The sequence below is a fragment of the Erithacus rubecula genome, assembly GCF_903797595.1.
Source record: "Erithacus rubecula genome assembly, chromosome: 6".
Taxonomy (NCBI): Eukaryota; Metazoa; Chordata; class Aves; order Passeriformes; family Muscicapidae; genus Erithacus; species Erithacus rubecula.
Window position 1 is genome coordinate 41233901 of NC_136688.1, and position 20857 is coordinate 41254757.

General features: G+C 42.3%; 1 protein-coding gene across 1 annotated transcript in view; it reads right to left on the bottom strand.

Annotated features, from left to right (window-relative positions):
* The window catches only part of LOC306803551 (stonin-2-like), a 92403-nt gene that overhangs the window by 44903 nt on the left and 26643 nt on the right, over positions 1–20857 (bottom strand). Inside the window, exon 4 of the mRNA XM_079309099.1 lies at positions 5279–7114. Coding sequence (XP_079165225.1) covers positions 5279–7114 — 1836 coding nt within the window. The remainder of the gene's footprint in view (positions 1–5278; positions 7115–20857) is intronic.

Consider the following 20857-nt stretch of genomic DNA (forward strand, 5'->3'; position numbering starts at 1 on the left):
AAATGAGGATGAAGGCCTTCACAGCCACACAAGGCTTTCTGATTGAAAGAATCCTATTATCTATATTTGTGAAAATGAATATGTAAGTAAATTAATGGAATCCTTGCCTGCCTTTATTACAGGCTTTAGGATTCCTGAATACTTGTTCACTAGGAAAGTTCTCCATACAGGTCAGCAAGGTGTACAGGACACAGACAAGGAAGGAGGAAGGCAGGCAGAGTAAGGAGAACTGAGTGGGGAAAGCCCAGAAGCTCCCACTGGGAAAAGCAGGAATACACCTGCTTAGCCCAAAGTCAGCCTTGTTAAACTGAAGCCTGAAAAGCGAGATGTGGGATTTTGAAATATGACTTGTCCCAATAGGATGAAATTAGTCAGTCTCTAGAGGGCTTAGACATTGCAACATCCCACTTGACCTCTGAAATAGATGTGGAAAAGAATTCTACTCGGTGCAAGTCTGGGTAAGAATTTAATCTAGAGTCAGCCTCATATTTCAGAATGGTCTAGCCCAAGTTCCCTCACTGCTGGAAGGTCTGTAAACTAATGTATGTGCAGCAAATCCAGTGAGAGGCTGTGCAGTTCAGCAGAGACCAGGGACATGCAGCACCATAGCTGGAGCCAAGTTATGAATGAATGGGTGCAGTATCAAGCAGATATAGAAGCTCAAGTTCTGCAAGCATTAAAATACATCTGCTTTTCATCAGGATTAATTATCCCAAGTAAAGTACTGACTAATTTGCCCTGGTTCCAGAGCAAGCCAGGATCTCTGTTTGACAGCCCTTCCTGCCTTTTCATACGTGGACATGCTTTTTCTGGATCAAAAGCTGTGGTGCACAGGAGGCCTTCCTGGTGGTCCCACCCACCACAGGAGAGCAGCAGCCCCAGGAGCTCTCAGGTTGACCACAGTGCCCTCCAGCATCACAGTGCTTTTGCTTCTGGCCAGTTCTTGAGCTTGGCTGTGGTGGGCACAGCCATGGTGGCAGCACAATTCAGCATCTGCCACGGGGCCCTTGGTGACACAGCACTGCTCTCTGGTACTGCATTATGAAGATGCCTTAAACTGGCTCCAAAAATCTGTGTTCAGCACTGAGTACTGGCAATCAACCCCCAGTCTCAGGCTCCCCATCCATTCATATCTCTTTGCTCACACTGCACGACTCTCAGCAGACTCTGCATTGTAATCCTTCCTGCTCACCTGCTTTGATATGCTTTTTTTCTCTAGTTTGCTGTGGGTTGCTCCCTCCTTCAGACTGGAGAATGCCAACAGCCCAGGAGTGGCTCTGTGCTCTGGTGCAGGCCACATCCACAGCTGCAGAACGCTCAGCTTGTGCTGCAACACTCCTGAGCTGGCACGTGCTCAGCTGCTTTTGGGTGGAGATGTGTGAAGGTAACACTGAGAAATGTTTAGCTGGGCTTGAGCACAATGCATACCAGGTGCTTTGGAGAGCTGAGCTTTTACACTCTTCTTAATTTCAACTGGACACTTGGTAACACCCCAGCCCCCTCAAATGCATAAAACCTATGGAAGTTATTAATTTAAACCAACTCACTGTGGTAGATAACAAGGTGAACAGATTAAGAGAGCTCCTCCACTGAAGCTACTGCAAAATTACCAGTCCCATCAGGGTTCATTGCTGTCCTGAGCATGAGGCTCACGAGGCACCACCTCTACAGACTGTTCAACAGCCTCATTCAGATTGCTTTCTCTAATGGACTGGTACCCTTCTTAGTAAAATCAGGAAGAATCAACACACTGCTTTTGTTCTGCACCTCTTATTTCCTTGAACTTCTACCAGTTTGTTCTGACAATCAAAACTCTGGTAATCCATATATACACAAATGTAACTGTGATTGGAGAGAATCTCTTCCAAATGACTCATGACACTCCAAATGTCCCAATATGTTTGGGTTAAAAGATATAATTTACTTCAGAAAGTATTCCAGGCAGCATGCCTGGAATCCATAGCCAAACTAGAGCAAAGTTCAAATCCAGATCCAAGGCTCTGCATAGATGTTACATCCTTGCTTCACAGAAAGAATGTTTTCCCACAATCAAAAACTATTTTGATGTTTCTCTAATATTCTGCTGGTGGATTAAAAAAAAAAAAAAAAAAAAAGAACATGCAAAGCCCAGCCAGCAGCAACTGGAGCTGTAAATACCCTGCAAACAGGTGTTCCCCATCAACTCTTTTCTTCATATTAATTTTAAATATGAGATGGGCAATAAAGTTTACAAATCTGTAAAAATTGACAAATATTTGCTATTTGGATTTCAGCAATGTGCTCAGTAGAATCCAGTCTATATTTTTTCCTTAGGTTAAATCATAGTCAGAGTATGAACTGTCCTTCATTTGTCACATGCTTTTCAATGTTCAGTCATAAGCAGATAGTTTGGCTACAAAATAATACAGACAGTGCTGATAACACTGTCTCCTAGAGTGAGAGTGCAAAGGGCCCCATCTGATTAGAAAGTACAGAAAGAAAAAATTTAGATAAGAGTGCAAAGCTGCTAAAATAATTCTTAACAATCTGGGTGCATACAAGCAGTGAGCTTGGTAGGGACACGCTCTCCTGTGGATGGCAGGGCTGGGGGTCATGCCCCTCACCTCTACACAGAAACTGCACCAGTCCACATTCAGGGAATGGAGTGAAGCACAGTTGGAGACCTCTGGAGTTCTGGCATTGTGTTTGCAAGGGACTGTGTGTCAGAGCACACACTGTGTATGAACAGAGTCCCAAAATGTGTGCCTACATACGTACTCCTGTGAGCATGCCTGGCAGACAGGCACATGTGCTGGAGCATCCATGCAATGCATATGCCCAAAGAGGTGTGGACCTGGTGTGTGGCCTCTGGAGGCAGGTGGAGCTGCAGGCTGTGGTCACCTGCAGTACTTCCTTCAGCTCCAATGTGATGCCACTACCTCTCTCCTGCTCTGGAGTCCCAGGCATCCAAGCAGTTCTTTAGCAGACCAGATACTTACAGAAGAGCCAGAGTGCTCTTAGAGTGAGTTACAGGTATCACAGTAAGAGAGTACAAAATGTGAGCCAGTGGAGTAGTTTTATGTTTAGTGCTTGAGAACTGAATAATTTATAACAACTTTGCAAATGCATGAAGCTGGGTTATTGTATGACTTGTGGATAGGGCTGAATGTGGCCAAATGTGCACAAGTCTGGCAGTTAAATCCCACATGAGTATCACTTGGCCAAAAGCATATGCTGTCCATCAGGCAAATCTAAGAAGGAGTGGGAATGAATGCTTCTGAGTACCACTTGGATATCTCTTTGCCATATATTTTGAGAAAGGAGAATCATGGGATGAAGTACCACCAATAAACAGAAATAGTCCCTGAAGGGCAAGGTCATATTTGAACTAAACTTGGCCTGCCCTGTCATCACTTTGGGATTCCCTCCCTCTCACATACCTCATGTGTCTTGGCCAAGACAGTGCTTCCAAGGCTCTTCCTTTCCCTGAAATTACATCTGATCTGACCGGAGGGGTGAGGACACTCTCTTCCTCTCAGGATGTAAACAAATACCAACTGCCCTGCGTTTTGCATGATGACACTGATGGATAGATGCTCTGTGGCAGGGGTCCAACAGCAGCAACAAATCTGTAAAGCATTTCCTTCCCCCTGTCACAGTGTATATACAATAAAGAGTCACAATGGTAAAGAAGGAAACAAGAGGCACAGATCAGTATCTGCCTCAGTGTAGCAAGGGGTAAGGCAACATCACCTTGCAGGAGGCAGTACAGACAGGGGTTTTGCCTCCTGGTTGGCTACTGGCATGTTCTGTGATTGTGTCAAAGTCTGAGGGCTTTTGTTTCCTCAGCTGTGATGTCTGTATGGTACACTGAGATCTTTGGAGAGAAGATGCCACAGAAGGCCTAATTTCACAGCCTCTCATTCCCAGAGCTCAGGCAGATGGCATATTGAGATTTTCCTCACAAGCATGTTATTGCTCATAAACAGCCTGGTTAATTTTTCATTGCTGTATTTCTCTCAAGTTTCCAAGCACAGTCTTTTTACCCCTCAATCTACAGGAAGCCTGGAGCCTTCCCTTTTGTCAGTGATATCCCTCCAAATTTGTAACTGGTGGTGTAAATTAGTGTACTTGGGCTGAAACGTGACCCAAAAGATCAGGACACTTGAATTACTGTTTTGCTGACACTGTAAGTCAAACTTAGGAAAAACATGTAGAGACTGCCAAATCTGGTACCACAATGAACTTTCCTTCAGGGAACACTGAATACAGAAACCCTTCCAATCACCCAGATGCATTATTACAGCATTAATACTGAAAAGTCCATTACATATGTAAAAAGCTATTTAGATATTCTAGATCAGAGAGGTCAAGAAGTGGAATTCACTACAAATAAAAATAAACCTGAGTTGTTCTGCTTTACTGTGCACCATGGATGACACTGAAATGACAGAAATGGCCAAAGGGAACAGTAGCTTGCCTACAGTATTTTAACATTTAATTATGACCATGTTACTTGAAAACAAACACTTGGGATAGAAATACAAAGTGGGTTTCATGTTGGTATTCTCTCTTCAGGTTTAAGCTGCAATTCTCTGTCTGCACTGATTAAAGAAACATAGCCACAAAATGGTGTTTGGAAATGTCTTTTTTTTTTTTTTAATGGTTGAGCAATGTCTTCTGTTCTCTTACAATTCCCATTTCAGATAATTCAGAGGCATTAATTGTGGCATATGCATTGAAATATATAGCACTGACCCACTATGCTTGGCAATGCATGGAAAAGAGACCACATGTGCTGGAGCACATTTATCTGATTCTGTCATTCAGTCCCATAGCATAGAATGTTGCTTTTGCACATTTCTGAAAAAGCCCTGCTTCCAATAATGGTACTGAGAACACAGATGTTTGATGCCTAGGTTTAATAATCAGAGAATCACAGAACCATTTATTGGAAAACATATTTAAGATCATCAAGCCCAACCATTAACCTAGCATGATTCTAGTCTACCACTAAATAATTTTCCTAAGTACTACCTATTTTAAATACCTTCAAGCAGAGACAGAATACATATTTTTGCATCTAGAAAACCTAAAACTGTTTTTATCATTAACTATATTTGCAGTATATGTAAAACTATTACAATAAAGGGTCAGACAAATACTTCATGTAACTAATTAAGCCCTTTGTACTAGAGAGGATGATAAATCTCCCATCATTTAAACTCAGTATTTCCTATCTTTCAAAATGCATAACTTGTTTTAGTTTATTCCTGCAGAGATGGTATGTGTCACTCACCTGAGTTTTTGTCAGGCAGTCGGTTTATCCTCCACACAATGGAATTAAAGGCATGCTCGTATTTGGCAGTTCCCAAAGTTACTCTCATTACTGGCTCAGAACCAGACAGACTGGTTGATCCAAAAGTGGCTCCCTTGTTCACCTTGGCTTTCAAAGATTTCTCCCCCAGGACACTCTCCCTGCGGAAGTTCTTCACCCACTCACTTGGCACGGGGTAGCGGATCATCACGTTTTCACAAGGGACCTGAGTTAAAGGGTCATGATTGGAAGAGAACCCCGTGGACATCATCAGCCAGCTCTGCACCTCCACCTCAGCACCATTGATGCTGGCAGCTGTCCTCAGAGTAAAAGGCAAAGTTTTCTCAGCAAAGACGGTCCTGAATCTCATCAGTTCAAACCGACAGGCATCCAAGGGGTTGAACAGGATAATACGGGAGTTATTAAACATATCCTCATCCACACATGAGTGGAACCGGCAGCTGTATAATTTAATCCACTTAGTGGTAGTAGTGGGCATAATATCCTGCCTTGCAACTATTTCGTTCCCTTTAATCAGGATATCATTAAGACCCAGTCTGCATTCTGCCAGACCAGAAAGGAAGCTGAGAACATAGATATGAGTCAGCACACTGTGCTGGAGAATCGTACTATCTCCCTTGGCCAAGATGCCATGAAACTCATCCCTGACATCCACAGTGATTTCTTCTTCTTGATAATTCAGTCCCACTGTGCTCAGATCTGTTGATGAAGCTGGCAAGTTCATCAGTGTGTCTTGCACAGCAGTGATGAAGCTAAGAAAGTCTTCATAATCTGTAGTCCCAAGTTTGATAACTTGCTCTCTCTCTGCAGTGTGTGCAATGGCAGGCTTAGGCTGATACTTCTTTTTCTCCTTGTATGTTGTGCGATCCAACCGCACGCTGTGTATCCTTCCATTCTCATCGTAGTTCTGCAGCTTGCGCTCTGAAATCTCATGATTGATTTCCAGTTTGAGTTCCCGAAAAGGCTTCTCTAGTCCCTTCTCATAAAAAAGCTGTATACATCCACTGTTGGTCAGCTTGACATATATTGGTCCCCAGTGCCTGGATGACATAATGTTTTTCTTCTCTGGGATCCTCAGCATCATTGGCCATCCATCCTTTGGCTGAGCTGGTGCCAGGTTACATAAAGCTGCATCCAGATCATATGGCATCATGGGGTCATCATCAGGCAAGGTAGGACTGCTCACACGATCTGGGTCTCCAATCTGGAGCTGCTTGAGCTGCTCTACAGCATCCGTGTGGGTTACAGTTTTGTTTGCCTCATGGAAACTGATGGTATCAGGCTCTTGGTGGAGAATAATGAGAGAGTCTCTTTGGCTTTTGCCTGGAGCACTGGAGACAGAAGAGCTTTTGGAACGCCTCTCTTGCTCCTCAAAGAATGAGCTGAATGGATTGATGGGTGAGGGTTGGACATCTCGAAGAGATTCATCCAGAAAGGGATTAGTAGCACTCCATGGTGGTGTTTCAACGGAAGGCAACTTGGTTAAAGAGGAGAGGTCTAGTTTTTGAATTTTGGAGATGTCTCCCAATGTGCTTTTAGGACGTTCTCTTTTCTTTAAGGATGTAGTGTGATTAAAGTTAACATCTGGAGCCTGTGTTTCTGCAGGTGGGGTATCTGTTTTCAAGGGAGAAAGGCTCTGTGGTGAAAAACTGACTTCATTGTCATCAAAAGTCACCCAGCTGGGAAAGCGAACTGTGGTCGGTGTGGATGAATGGCCATTCATGGAGGTGTTGTTCAGCTGCCAGTTGACAGCCTCCATATCTATCTCTTCATCTTCCTGGAGAGACGAGGAATTGTCTTTAAAAAAAGAGGGGAGGGGAGGAAATTTCAGCTACTTATTCTGAAGTTACCTAGTTCTTTCCTCATAAAACCCCCCAGTCTGCACACTCAAGGAAGGCTATTCATATGCTGGGCAAGAGTAGTCAAGATAGTCAAATAGGTAAGATAGTCAAAAGATTGGCTAAAATGTTGAGAAGTCTGACAAGAATTAATTAAAAGATACACAGTTGAACACAGAGAAGGAATCCACAAATAAATATTAAAGGAATGACAGCAATGATTGTACTGATCTCAGCCTAATACAATGACCTAAAGGAGAAATCATATGTCACAGTGATTTTTTAAAACTTCCCTCTCTAAACTTTCAGGATGCATTTCTTCTCTACAGTTATCTTCTGTTATTTGCCTGGAATGTTCCCTCACTCGTTATCATCTTCTTCCCTTTTCTGTCCTCATACCCTTTGCTCTAGAGAATAATCCAGTAGGAAGAGGGATGAACACTGAGGAAGAGTTCATCTCCAATCTGTCCCCACATACTTGTCTGTGCATTTGCCACTGCCACAAAAGCACATGGGGTATGGTGACAGCACTGTAAAAGATGCCCAGGTGTGATTTTCCCCCAGGATGTGTTCAGTAAAGACACTCTTTGTTGTATCCAGTGTGCAAGAGTCTGACAGTCCTTGGATATCTCTGAAATACCTCTAAGAGAAGCTGTGATCCAGGATAATATGTAAGGATAAGGAAAAGCATGTTTTTGATTTGTGGAAGCTGTCCTCATCCTCCCAGGACAGGGCACCTTTGACTGCTATTTTCCTACTCTCAGGCTCTGCCAAGACACTTTGTAGAAAACTGTATCACAGTGCATTATTTCAGCTCTTCCCAGGATTGTTGTAGTGGTAATAAGGTGTTTTCAAAAATGAGCACAAATTCTCAGTGTTAAGAAATTTAATGATTTTCTTCCCATTTTCTTCCTACTGAGCTAATGAATCAGTGCTCCTAAAAATGGGCAGCCAGTATGAAATTATACTCTAGCTGCATCATGTTTGCTCTACATGATACAGCAGTGCTGGCATTCTTGCTTTTTACTTCTCCCAGACATCCATGTTTTACACAATTCCCTGTTCTTCAGGACAAGTGAGAAGTAAATGTAAAATGTAGCATTGTGGTATAGCAGTACACCTGTGATTTGAGCATAATTTACAACAACAACAACAAACTATTTTAAGTCATTATTTAAATTGCCATCAGCTCCCAAAAGAGATAAGCTTGATTTCCATTCTGCCTCAACCATAACAGACAATTTGAATTTTAATTTCAGCTACCATTTAGAATATGAAATAGGGAATATTCATGCTAGATGAAGTGCTGCCATGAGCTTATTACAATCTCTTGGCAAACTTGATATTCTGGCCCTCTCATTCCAGCAATATGTAAGTTTAGCCAACCTTCTGATCTAAGGACAAAACACATCAACCAATTCTAAGGATTATTATACTTGAGAATCATAAATGAAGATGAATGATACCAATTTGTTTTTCAAGTCACAGTAGTACAAAGCAATAACCAGAACAGATAGCTTTTGAAGACCACCCATGCATTGCAAAGGGTATATGAAAAGAAGTGCTATTGTCTCTGTTTCTCAGATTTTCTTCTCTACCCTCCCATCTCACTCCCAGTTTTACACAGTGCCTGTCTGTAGCCCCTGCTGCTGATCACACCACAAGTGCAGTGGTGGATTCTTTATCTGCTAAAGTATTGCCACAAGGCTACAAACAGTTAAGGTGGGGGGGAGGGAAACAAAAACCCAACTATCTATTATCCACAATCACACCTGAGTGAGAAAGTAATAAAGAACCCAGGAAGAACAATCTGACATTGTTCTGATTCTCAGTCCACACCAATATGTTGTCTATGCTTTCTCACATCTTTTCAGGACTTTTGGTCCAGCATGCAGCACCTTGAAGCAAAGGTTTTATGGTATTTCCAGGAAAACATTGCCTGTTTCTTTTAGGACTTCTAAAATTCCAGTGTTTATAAGACCTGGATTGCTCAAGAGCAGACCACCTCTTCCCTGCCTGCAATTATAATTTCCTTGTGACAAGGAAAGAAAGCTTTGGTTCTCTTTAATGTATCATCTTTTAATTTTTCTATTTGGCTGAACCACAGCCTGTTGATCACCAACACACAGCAGGTTGCAAGATAGATCTGTAAGCATTCCTTCGACTTTTGAGTGGCCCTGCAAGTTCTGGCATGGAGAAGAGGTGATTGCTCACACAGACCATGCCCTCTGCTCTTCCTACTGAACTCACCACATGCAAAAATTTAACAGCAACTTAGTTCTCCATGTTGAACAGTTAGTACAAAAGTTAGGTTTTATGGCACAGCTAAGAGAGATTTCAAAATCACCACAGACTAAATAAGCAGCAGCAGAAGGTGCAAGATGAAAGACTGAAGTCACAGATCTGATCTCTGCGGTTTCCTCTTATTCATTCTCCTCCCACTTGACTGACTTCTCAGGTCATGTTGAATGGATTCATCCTTAGGTAACTTTTCAATTCACAATACTCTGCCAAATTACAACATCTCTTTGAACACAATTGTCTAAATTTAGGCTGCACAAATCTGGTCTGCTTAAACCTAGTGTAGCTGCATCCCAAATCCATACTACAGTAGTACTACATAGACTGTTCCCATCAGTGGCATAATGGCTACTTAAATACAATGGCTGTTGCTTGGTTAACTATTGCAAATTCATTCTAAGTCCTAAAAGAAGTTTAATTGTCAAAAGAAGTTAAATCATCTGAAGCTACAAAGGCGTTATATCGTGGAGCTTCCAGATCTATTTAAAACACAATGAATTTCATCTACGTTCAATTGATTTATCCCCACGAGTCTCTATAAGAAAATTCTATATTTCATTTTAAATGTAAGCCATCATGTAGATACTAAACTGAAGATGAAATACAAGAAAATGATGACACAGCCCTCACAGATAGGTAGCAGCAGCCCTCATACTGCAAGAGAACTGTTGAAAAGGGCAGTCCTCTATGTACTATCTTAAAGGATCCTAGAAGTTTTTGTTCACCATTGTTTTTGTTTTCCATTGATGTTTTGACTTTTTCTAACAATTACCTCTTGGCACAGAAGTCTGTGTTTATGGGTAAGGAGGATTACTGTATTTCAGGTGTTTGTGCTTACAGCGCTTCATTACCCTGAATTACTTGCCTGGTGTCTCCTCCACTCACACCACCCTTGCTGCCTGGAGAAGGAAAAGAGCATCTTCCCAACAAACAAGACTGAACTTATCATTAAGACACTGGTTTCCAGAACAGTGGAAGTTGCAGCTGTAAATCTCATTGCACTATGCAGGACGCTATCAATTATTTTCATTCTTCTCTGTTTATCCAACTGGAGAAACTAATTAATTCAATCAGAGCCCTTTCACTCTTCCTTAAATAAAGAAAATGTTCAAGATAACAAAATTAGTTTGCAACATAGAACTTTCTTGCATGATTTAATTTAAAAATACTCAATATTTTTATTGTGTTAAGTTTATTGAATAGTTAAAACTCTAGTTCATAAAAAAAGTTTCATAGCACCAGTGTGTCAGATATGGTATGGAATAAGTGAAAAAATATTTCAGCAATTCATAGTTTGTGTACAGTGAACTCCCCTTTCTCTTGTACAGAGCTTGGCTGTAACCACAGTTTTATTAAAGTTCCTTATGTGTTCTGCAGTCTGAACTATGCAGTGCCCTAAGAAATCAGAATGTATCTGGCTAGTCTTAAGACAAAACCAAGCACCTGCAACACATTGTGCACAGAACTGATAAATTAGATTTGTGCAGGAGATATCCATATTCAGAAAATGTTCTTTCCAGATGTACTGCTTAGTTTTTAGCCTGTAAACACTTAGAAGTTAGTGTACTGATACTCCTAGACAGAATTACAGTGAAGAACAAGCATACAGCCTATTCAAAAATCACCCGAACATTGCAGCAGAGATATATAGCTTTGAAGTGTGTCTGTGTCTTAAATTCATACCAATTTATCATTTGAACAGTAGACTCCAAATTAGACATAGTTCATGCAAGTAATGGACCAGGTTGTTAGTGTCTTGAATACACTGTTACATCCTTACATCAGGCAGGAATTACGTGTTAGAGGCAGTTACTTTTAAAAGGAATAATATTCTCCTAGTCACAGCTAGAAAACATTTCATACTCCAAGTAAAAGCACTGCTTATCACTGAAACATAGCTTGATGTGTTGGGGTTTTTTCTCAGTAAAAATGGCTACTCTAAAAAGAAATCAAGGTAAACATTTTTTGTTCTCTTTACATACTTAAAAGAGTGGAGTTCTTCTCTTGTATAACAACAGTAGTGAATGGGTCTCAGAACTATTATAGAAAAATAAGCTTTTTGATTTTGCCCATTTGAGAGCCACAGATCAGGAAAGCTCCTGGAGATCAGTCCATGTGTTTCTATTAGCTGGCCAGAAGGTGGTACATTAACACTGATATAATTGGAAGAAGTGTTCAAGATTTTTAAAAGATTTAGACAAGACTATGCCTGTTCAAAGAATTCACATGCTACACGTGACATAATACTAGTTGTTTATAATTAGAGCCAAATAGAGAACAGATCTCACCTAAGTGGTGGAGAAAAGATTAAAACCTCCTTCTACCTGAGAACTTATTTCTATTAAACAAACAGGTATATTCATAAAGTAAATATCTTAGCAAGTAAGCATACCTACATGATTCATTACAAAGCACCTTCATTTCTACCCCTGAAGACATGGCACTAATATGACTGACATATTTTTACCATTATGTCATCTAACTGTGTTCTCAGCAAGGTGTGCTCAGCCCAGAGGTTACCAAGACAGTGACTACACCCTAGGCTTAGTCACTGTTGCTGCCACGGGAATACTGACACTCCCAGTTTGGGTAGGCAAGACAAAGCCTGTGTGTGAAGGGACAGAGCAGAGCTGGGAAACACCAAACTGAACCTGTTCCAGCAGAGAGATCAATAAGAAATGAGAGATTCTCTGCAGAAGAATGAATCATGCTGCTTCATCTTTCATCCAAAAGGAGAACAAGGAGAAAACGAGAAGAACAAGACATGCACAACATTTTTCAAAAGTGGTTCCTTTAAAAGTACTTTGGCAAAGATAAATGAAGACAGTTGTCCTCAACGTACTTTGGACTTTGCTTCTCTCCACAGATGTCTGCCTCTCTCTCTGATTTTAATCCACAGTACATACAATATACCTTTCAACAGTAGAACTGCCACTGAGATGAGACTATTGACCTTGTGAAGAAATGAGAATGAATAAGGAAAGAAAAATGTGTCTGCAAGCTCAGGATATTTAATGAAGTTGATTTGGCAAGCAGAATAAATATGTAGCCAGCCTACAAATGCAAAGACAATCCCACTCCATCCTGGAGGAGCTGATGCTACCATCCATTGAACAAGCTCTACTTTGCAAAAGGCAATCACATAAATCTCTCATACACAGACAATATGTTACCTCATTATGCCATAACTTTTCAAGCAATATATGATGGACCAGTAATAAAATACAGAGGTTTGCAGGCCTTGTTAGTTTTGTCTTGAGTACTTGAGGTAATACCACATGGAACAAGCCTGACACTTGCAGTGCCAGATTGCAGGTAGAAATGTGCCAGCTACTGGATCCACTCAGAACCTGAGGTCCCACTGAGCAACACAACCTTTGATAGCAAAGCAACACACTAGGGTCTCATGCACTGAGTTATGGATTCAAATGGCTGCTGCAGTACTGCATAGGTGTGAGGTCTGGTCCTGCTGAATAAATGTGAGAAATGTTCCCACAGCCATAGGAGAATTCAAGGCAGGAGACCATCATGTGTGTTAAATGGCTGAAACACTCTGGGTTTGCTATTGCCAGTACATGAGTTCAGACTGTACTGGTAGTGACCACAAATGGTGATATCAGCTGATGACAACTTGGTAGTCAATACAAAATAACTGGTTCTCTGATCCCTAAGTGGGCAGTTCATGCATGGCTGAAGGCAGTGTCACCCCAACTGTCTGCTTAGTCTTGTGCTGATTCTTTAGCAAAAAGAGACAAGTCAGTACCACAGGGATGTTGAACAAGCTCAACCCACTGCTCACAAAAATAAACAGTGTACATCATTTAGAAAGAGATAGGATATTTTACATCTTCAAAATGCACTACTGCAAACACTTCTGGCTCCTCACAACATTTAAAAATAGTAGCACTAACTTCCTCATTCCCGTGCCCAAGGCATTTCCCAGGATCAAGTTTTGTATCACATCAAGTCAGCAGCTCACATCCTGTTTGCCAGATATGTCTGCATATCTCAGGTCATGCAGTCAAGAGGTAATCTCATATTTATATGTTACCTTTACCCTGAGCAATATCAAAATTATTTACAACTTATGTAATTGCTGATATTTTTAAAAAAACCCAAAGACACATTTAGAAATTTCTAATGTAAGATTCTGTGGAAATTTCAATTTCAGTTATGTATTTTAACGGTTTAGTTACCTGGTGAACTGTGAAGACAAATGTGTTCCACAGACAACACAGCTGATACATAGCTATAAATTATGGAAGATAGCAGTGCTCAAATTTTGCCTAACACTAATACTTTTCATCCCTGTAGCTTGTTATGCAAACATTTTCTGTTTAAAATACAGAGAAGACCATTTAATTGCATAAGAGTAGCTAGTTCCTCTTGACTCAAAGTATATGTGAGCTCCAGGCTACAGGGAAGTTTTATGAGCTAACAGGTGAGGTACTCAATGCAAAGGTGAGAAGAGTTATAACAAAGCCATGTGTATCTGATTTTTTTTTTTTTTTTTTAATTTTGGAGGGATTTTTAAAACATAACACAGAGGACTGAAGGTAACTGACCTGAAAAAGTGCAAGAAAACAGAAAGGTCAGCCTGACCCACATAGATATCACTGAAGATGCACCTGCCAGCTCAACACCCACACCCTCAATAAAAAATATTAATTAAAGGTGCCTGAAAAGCAGGATGATGCAAAGGATATGACACAGGAATGGGCTGCAAAAGTCTTGAGTGCTAATCTGAACCATGTGACTGTCTAAGTGACCTTCAGCTAGCAATTTATGGCCTCTGTTCCACAAGTTTTCTCTCTGTAGCAAAGCAAAAAAAAAAAAGTAATGATGTCATGGGAAGCATTAATGGTTATTGTCATGTGTGTTTGATAAATAGGCTATCATAAGTCATGTGAAAGCTTGTGGGTTTTCTAGGAACCATACAGGATAAAGGGAATAAGCAGGGAAACTCCTGTAGGGAATAAAACTACTGTAGAGGGTAGAAGCTGTGGCCCTTGGCTGAGCAAAACTTAACTTATGTATACGAAGTGCACTGGCCATTGCAAGTGAGTGTATCTGGATGAAAACAAAGAGAAAGGTGGAGGAACTGAAGTAAACAGCTCCATGCTTACATGCCAGACTGGCTGTGAGCTGCAAGGAGAAATGCTAGGCTTTTGCTTCTTCCTGTTTGCTCCTCCCATAGGCTGAGAAATAGGGTACTGTTCACACTATTTAGAGGCAAGGAGGATTTTACCAAAAAATATTGGAGGCAAGCGAAAAAGACTTACCAAGACCTTGGAAAGAAAATGCTTGCAGATTGTGAAACATGCCTATAGTCAGATAGGCACCACTTTATTTGGCTATTGTTCTGTTAATGTCTTCAAAAGTCATATTGGGCTTTTGCTAAGGTGGTTGCAGGGCTGAGTCAGGATGCTGCATTGCTGGTTTTTGCCTCTTGAGGTCTTTAGAGATGTGTTTTGGATATATGTTGAGCACAACAATCTAGAGAGACAGAACATAGAAGGAAGAAATATTCCCACTACTGGTAACCTAATTCCAACCTTCTTTACAGTGACACTGATCTCAGTTTTTGCCAGTCCAAAAAAAGAGTGATGCTACAGGGGGTGTCTTGGAGAGTGTTACAAAAAGCACAGCTGCAGCGTCAGAGATTGTGCCTGCCCTGCCAGTCTGATGAGCACAACCTCATCAACAGCTTCAGCCAACTTTGGAAAATAACAGAGTTGACCCAGCTCACCCAGTGCATACATATAACAAAAGGACTCCCAAAGAAGGTGGAAGACAGAAAACTTGTTCATCCAAAAATGTTTTAATTAATTGTCCTCCTGTACAGCCCTCTGTCCAAGTCTGAGAGTCTTGTTATCATCCCATGGTGTTATCATATCATGGTGTTATCAGCAGGTCATCTCCAACCTCAAGGCAGCTGTTGACCAGCCTGGAGGCTGCTATGACAGACTGGCTCGTTTTACGATATATTGCTGTGATTGATGAGGCCATTCCCCCTTTTCCACACTCATCTGCTCCAGGCCTGAGACTCCCTTAGCACAACTAGTCCAGGCTCCCACCATAAAACCCCAGCTGTTGTGCAGCTATTCACAATTGCAGGAAATCAACAGAACCAAATACTGGGCTGTTGCCTATCTTATGTAATTTGGAGTTTTGTTTTTCCTTTTCATACGTATGTGTGTAGCTGCCACGGTACACAATATTATTCAGGGTCACTCCACAGACACAGCCAAACAGAAATGATCCAACAAGCAATTTCTTCCTCCCTCCCTTGGACCGTGTAGGTGTGATTACAGTGAATGGAAAGGCATGGGACTCTGTTAAGCGTGAAAGTTTGAGCAAAAGTGACCCATACAAGAATGGGAAGATATAACTCATTATGGTATCACAGCACTGTGGTGAGAAAGGGAGAAGAAACCCATACTTCAGTCCTCTGTGCTGATTTTAACTTCCCATTTTTCCATCTTTAACAGGCATCTTCAATCCAATACGATTCTGGCTGGAGGCAAAATACAGAGTATACAAGGTCCAAATTTCCATATGCTAGTTCTGAATACCTCCTGAGACAACTGATTTCTTTTCTAGTTTTTAAGTTTTAGCAACCCTCATCACCATCCAGTCTTAGCTGTGTGTCCTATTTCATCTCCAAATGATGCTCATCGTGCCTTTGTTGGGAATGAAGAGAGGGGAAGAACAGGGAATCCTGAAAATTTCTATCCTGAGACACCAGAGTAGAAATCAGGCAGGGTGCCAGGGCTAGATAGGGTGCAGTTCTGAGAGTGTCAGGACAATCTCTTTACAAAATACACCACAAAAAGCTTAATGGAAATGGACTTCTGATTCTGGAAATGTGGAAGGAACCTAACAGATCTCTTCAGGGCACAGGGCAAGATTAGGGAGAAAAAAAAAATGAAAAAGAAGGAAGGCATGGACAGTGTGATAGGAAGCCTCACTGCCTCTATCACCAAACTGTGTAGCTGGTTTGGTGGCGGCGCCGGAGAGACAAGAGCTGAGTACAGAATGTGACCAATGTGAAAGAAAACAACAGGGCCCCCACAGCTGCTGTGCCCTGTAAACAAAGCTCAGCTTTCTGAAGGGCCATGTGAGATTTTGCAGAAGAGTCCTGAAAGAACTGAGGTCTGCCCAAAGGAAACAACAGGGATTAGAGAAATGAGGAACATGGGATAGTAATGAGATGAGGAGTTTACTGAGCTTAAACAAAAGGTACACAGATTATAAAATATATATTTTAATGTATTCCTACAAAAATATCAAATGAACATTCAAGAAATAAATGGGTAACAGTTAATGAATAACCAAAATACTCAAACACAATATCTTACATAGTGGCACTGACTGGTGGAGGAAATTTGACAGGAGTTACCTAAGAAGAACATTGCTATGGACAAGAATGATTTCTCAGTTCACTGGTGAGCATTCAATTCTAACATTTCAAGAGGTGATCACGTCCTAGGAAAAGAGATTTTTTTTCTTCATGAGATAATGTTGCAAAATTGCTTCAGTATGTTATGAAAATGGGAGTGGGAGAATTTTTTTTTGTCCAGTGTTCTATTTGAATAAAGGACTTCCATAAAATGTCAGAAATAGCTGTCAGATGAGAAAGTACCACCAGCAGACTTCCACTAGGTTAACAAGTCTAGAAGAAATATCTAAACTCATTAAGGAATATAATGTATTCTGATCTTTTGCACTGCCTCTCTTCAGTTTGCAGATCTGTACCACTCATCTAGGTCACATCAAGGTCAAATGGTGGAAACAAAAAGGCCAGTCATGTGGATAAGAATATGCACCCTATGGAAAGGTTTGAATTTAACTCCTCACATGGAATGGCATTTCTTGTAGGCTTTGTTCAGAAACACACATAAGAGCACTTGAAGTCACGAAGCAGAATTCTGTCTTCCCACTGGCTCCAGGAAAACATGTTTCTGCTTGAGACAAGAAATGAGAATGTACTGGGAGTGTGTTTATTTGAACCAGAATTTTAATGCTCTAGAAATGCTGACAGCTTGCAAGATTAAATCCTGTATTTACTAACTCAGCAGTATCCTCCCCCCTAAATTTCTCCATCATCACCACACCACAACATAAGGGGGTAACTCTAGAAAACAAGGTATCTATTGACACTTGGCAAATCCATACTTGAGTTCCCTGAGCTGGATCTAAACAAAACTGTTTCTTGGGGCCAACTCTGATGATATTGGATATGAAAACTGGTTCACCCATAAAGCAAATTGAAACCCAGATCTCTCATTACATGATCTGAACAGTTGTCAATTGGCAGCAATCTGACTGTGCAGGGATAAAAACCATGCCACAGTCCTGTGGGTGAGCCAGTCTCCTTGTGAATACTTTCAGGATGCATCAGGAAGCAATTACCAAATCCCAACAAAACTTAGTTATGACCCCTCTCCTTCTTCACCAGCTATCACTTAGGAAAAGCCAGAATTATTTTTCTCCTCTCTCCCCTATAATCAAAACATAAATTAAGGGGATTTCCCCCCCCGCCCCCCGTTTTTTAAACTTTCAGCTCTGTTCAGTCTCTTTGTGCCGAGCCTTTTGTCTTCGGGAAGAGGCTATTTCGCTGGAAGCCGATGGAAAGACAACTGTCCGGCAGACAATGGAGCTGTCTGCAGAGCAGGCGCTTCGGATGGGAGAGCGGGATGGCTGAGCCAGAGGCATTCCCGGCCAGTTGCCATGGCAGCGGGGTGAGCGGGCTGCCCTGCCCGCCGGAGCCCGGGCTGGGTGTGCGAGCGGCCCGCGGAGGGCAGGGCTGTGCCGGGACCGGGGCTGTGCCGGGACCCAGGGCTGTGCCGGGACCGGGGCTGTGCAGGGAGCCGGGGCTGTGCCAGGACTCGGGGCTGTGCAGGGAGCCCGGGGCTGGGTGCAGGGAGCCCGGGGCTGGGTGCAGGGACCCGGGGCTGTGCAGGGAGCCGGGGCTGTGCAGGGAGCCGGGGCTGTGCAGGGACCGGGGCTGTGCAGGGACCCGGGGCTGTGCAGGGACCCGGGGCTGTGCAGGGAGCCGGGGCTGTGCAGGGAGCCCGGTTCTGTGCAGGGAGCCGGGGCTGTGCAGGGAGCCGGGGCTGTGCCGGGACCGGGCTGTGCAGGGAGCCGGGGCTGTGCAGGGACCGGGGCTGTGCAGGGAGCCGGGGCTGTGCCAGGACTCGGGGCTGTGCAGGGACCGGGGCTGTGCCGGGACCCGGGGCTGGTGCCCGGGCATGGAGCTCCGGGCTGTGTCCGGGCAGGGCAGAGCCGGGGCTGCGCCGCGCTCCCTGCATACCGAACTTCGCTCCAGGCTCCTTCCTCCACGGACCGGCTTGTACGGACAAGCCTGGGCGCTAATTACAGAATTTGAACTAGATCAAAATAACACGCACCAAACACGTTAAAAGCATTGCGTGCCTGGAACTGGCATCCTTCAGGATACACCAGAAACAGTTGGAAAAACACGGCAAGTCACTGGCTATAGTCATTTCACAGGAAGCTCTGGCTGATCAAGGATGTTGAGTGGATGGTTTGCAATTTTAACATAAGGCAAGAACTGATTCTACATACTTTTTCTCCAGCACAGCAGGCTATAGCACGAACTACCAGAAAGTCATTCAATGGAAGTGGCAACACCTTCCTGACACAAAGAATAAATACAGATAGCATTGGTAGCATAATCCTCTGTAAACACAAGGTAGAGTTTAACAGGAGGCAGCTACTGAAATCCTATATGCTTTCCCCAACTTTTGGCTCTCAGCATCGAGTATGTACATGTATGTACATGCAGCTCTACAGTATGCAAATTTTTAAAATTCACACCTGAGTCTCACTGTCCAAACTGAAAAGTTCTGGTTGCTTTTGTGATAGGCAAGACCTTTTCCTCAATGATCCTTGATGGAAGACAAAAAAGAAAAAAAAGATCTATTGTTACCTTATTTCCCTTCTTAGTCTTTGTAATGCTTGGGTACAGAAACTGAGGAAACAACATCAAGCAGACTAAGCAATTCCCTTTGCAGCCAGGACCAGCTTTACTTTTGATTTGGTTGAAAGAACAAGGATCCTGCCTGCAGCAGCTGTCCACTCCAGCAGTTTGTAAACTGTAAGTTTTATGTAAGTACACCAAAGTCTGACTGTTTCTTCATTGTCTTTTTGAACTGCAATGCAACCTGAAAATCTCTTGAGAATAGGAGCTCTCAAGAGAGTATATGAACTTCAGGTCAGGACAGAGTCTCCTGGATCAGCATTCCTGACAGCATTTCAGTGATTCTCTGTTGGTCCCAGCTGGAACCTGTACATGCTGAGGCAGCTGCAAACAGACAATAAGCTCAACTGAACAGCTTCCAGCTTTGGTGGAGCTCTGGAGTTCAGCTTAAATTTGGGAAGGAGAAAGTTCAGGTTGGTTCTTTTCATTTACATTACTTCATTCATTTCCTAACAAGGGACCACCTGGAAAGGGGATATTGCCCTGTCTGCCCATGGATGGCCAGATGCCAAGCAGATTGCACTACTGAGTGAATATATTCCTCAGATGTCTGCACTTGCACGATGCAGCAGATAAAAGATATGTAAAGCAGAACTCCTATATCCTGAGAGCAGCAATTTTGCTGAAGTGGCAAAAGGGAGCCTTTTTGCTACACTGAGCCAGTAGGAGACACTTTTAGATGGAAATAATTTTGTACACCTCATTTACTGTTGACTGTAAAGGTGTTTTACCATAAATGGCATGTTCAGTCATACGTACTTAGGGATAGTGTGCATGGATTTCCCTTAAGTAAGGAGAGTCAGAGAGAAGCAGGCAACATTATGGGATGGATGGCACCTTTGGAAGTAGTGGTTCTGGAGAAGACTTGGATGATTATCACACCTGATGTGATCTTGAGACTAAAAGAACCAATACAATAGGACTTAGGAAGAGAAAAACATGAAGGGAATGGGAAATAATTTCACTTGTGTATGTAATATGGTCTGATTCCTGGTGGAACCTGGTTTTATCTAGAATTCAGGAACACAGCAAAACTGAGAACTGTTCAGAAAAGATTCACAACAATATAAAGGAATAAAAACTCTACCACACACAAAAAGACAAAAGCTCAACCTATTTAATCAGCTCTACGGGAGATTCAGGAACAATCAGTCTGTAAGCACCTACACAGAAAATTATAAAAGAAAAATTGCTGTGATCAAATAAGTGATACGTGGTAGTTGGTAGGCAACATGGAGAATCTGAGATTAAAAACCATGCAGAGACAATTAACCACTGAACTGATTTACAAAAAAAACCTCTTTTCAGTGAAGTCACAGGAGTGCTTTAGGCAAGTGAGATTATTCTAGTTCCCACAGGACCTAAGTCAGGGATGTGCTATGGTTTGTGATATGC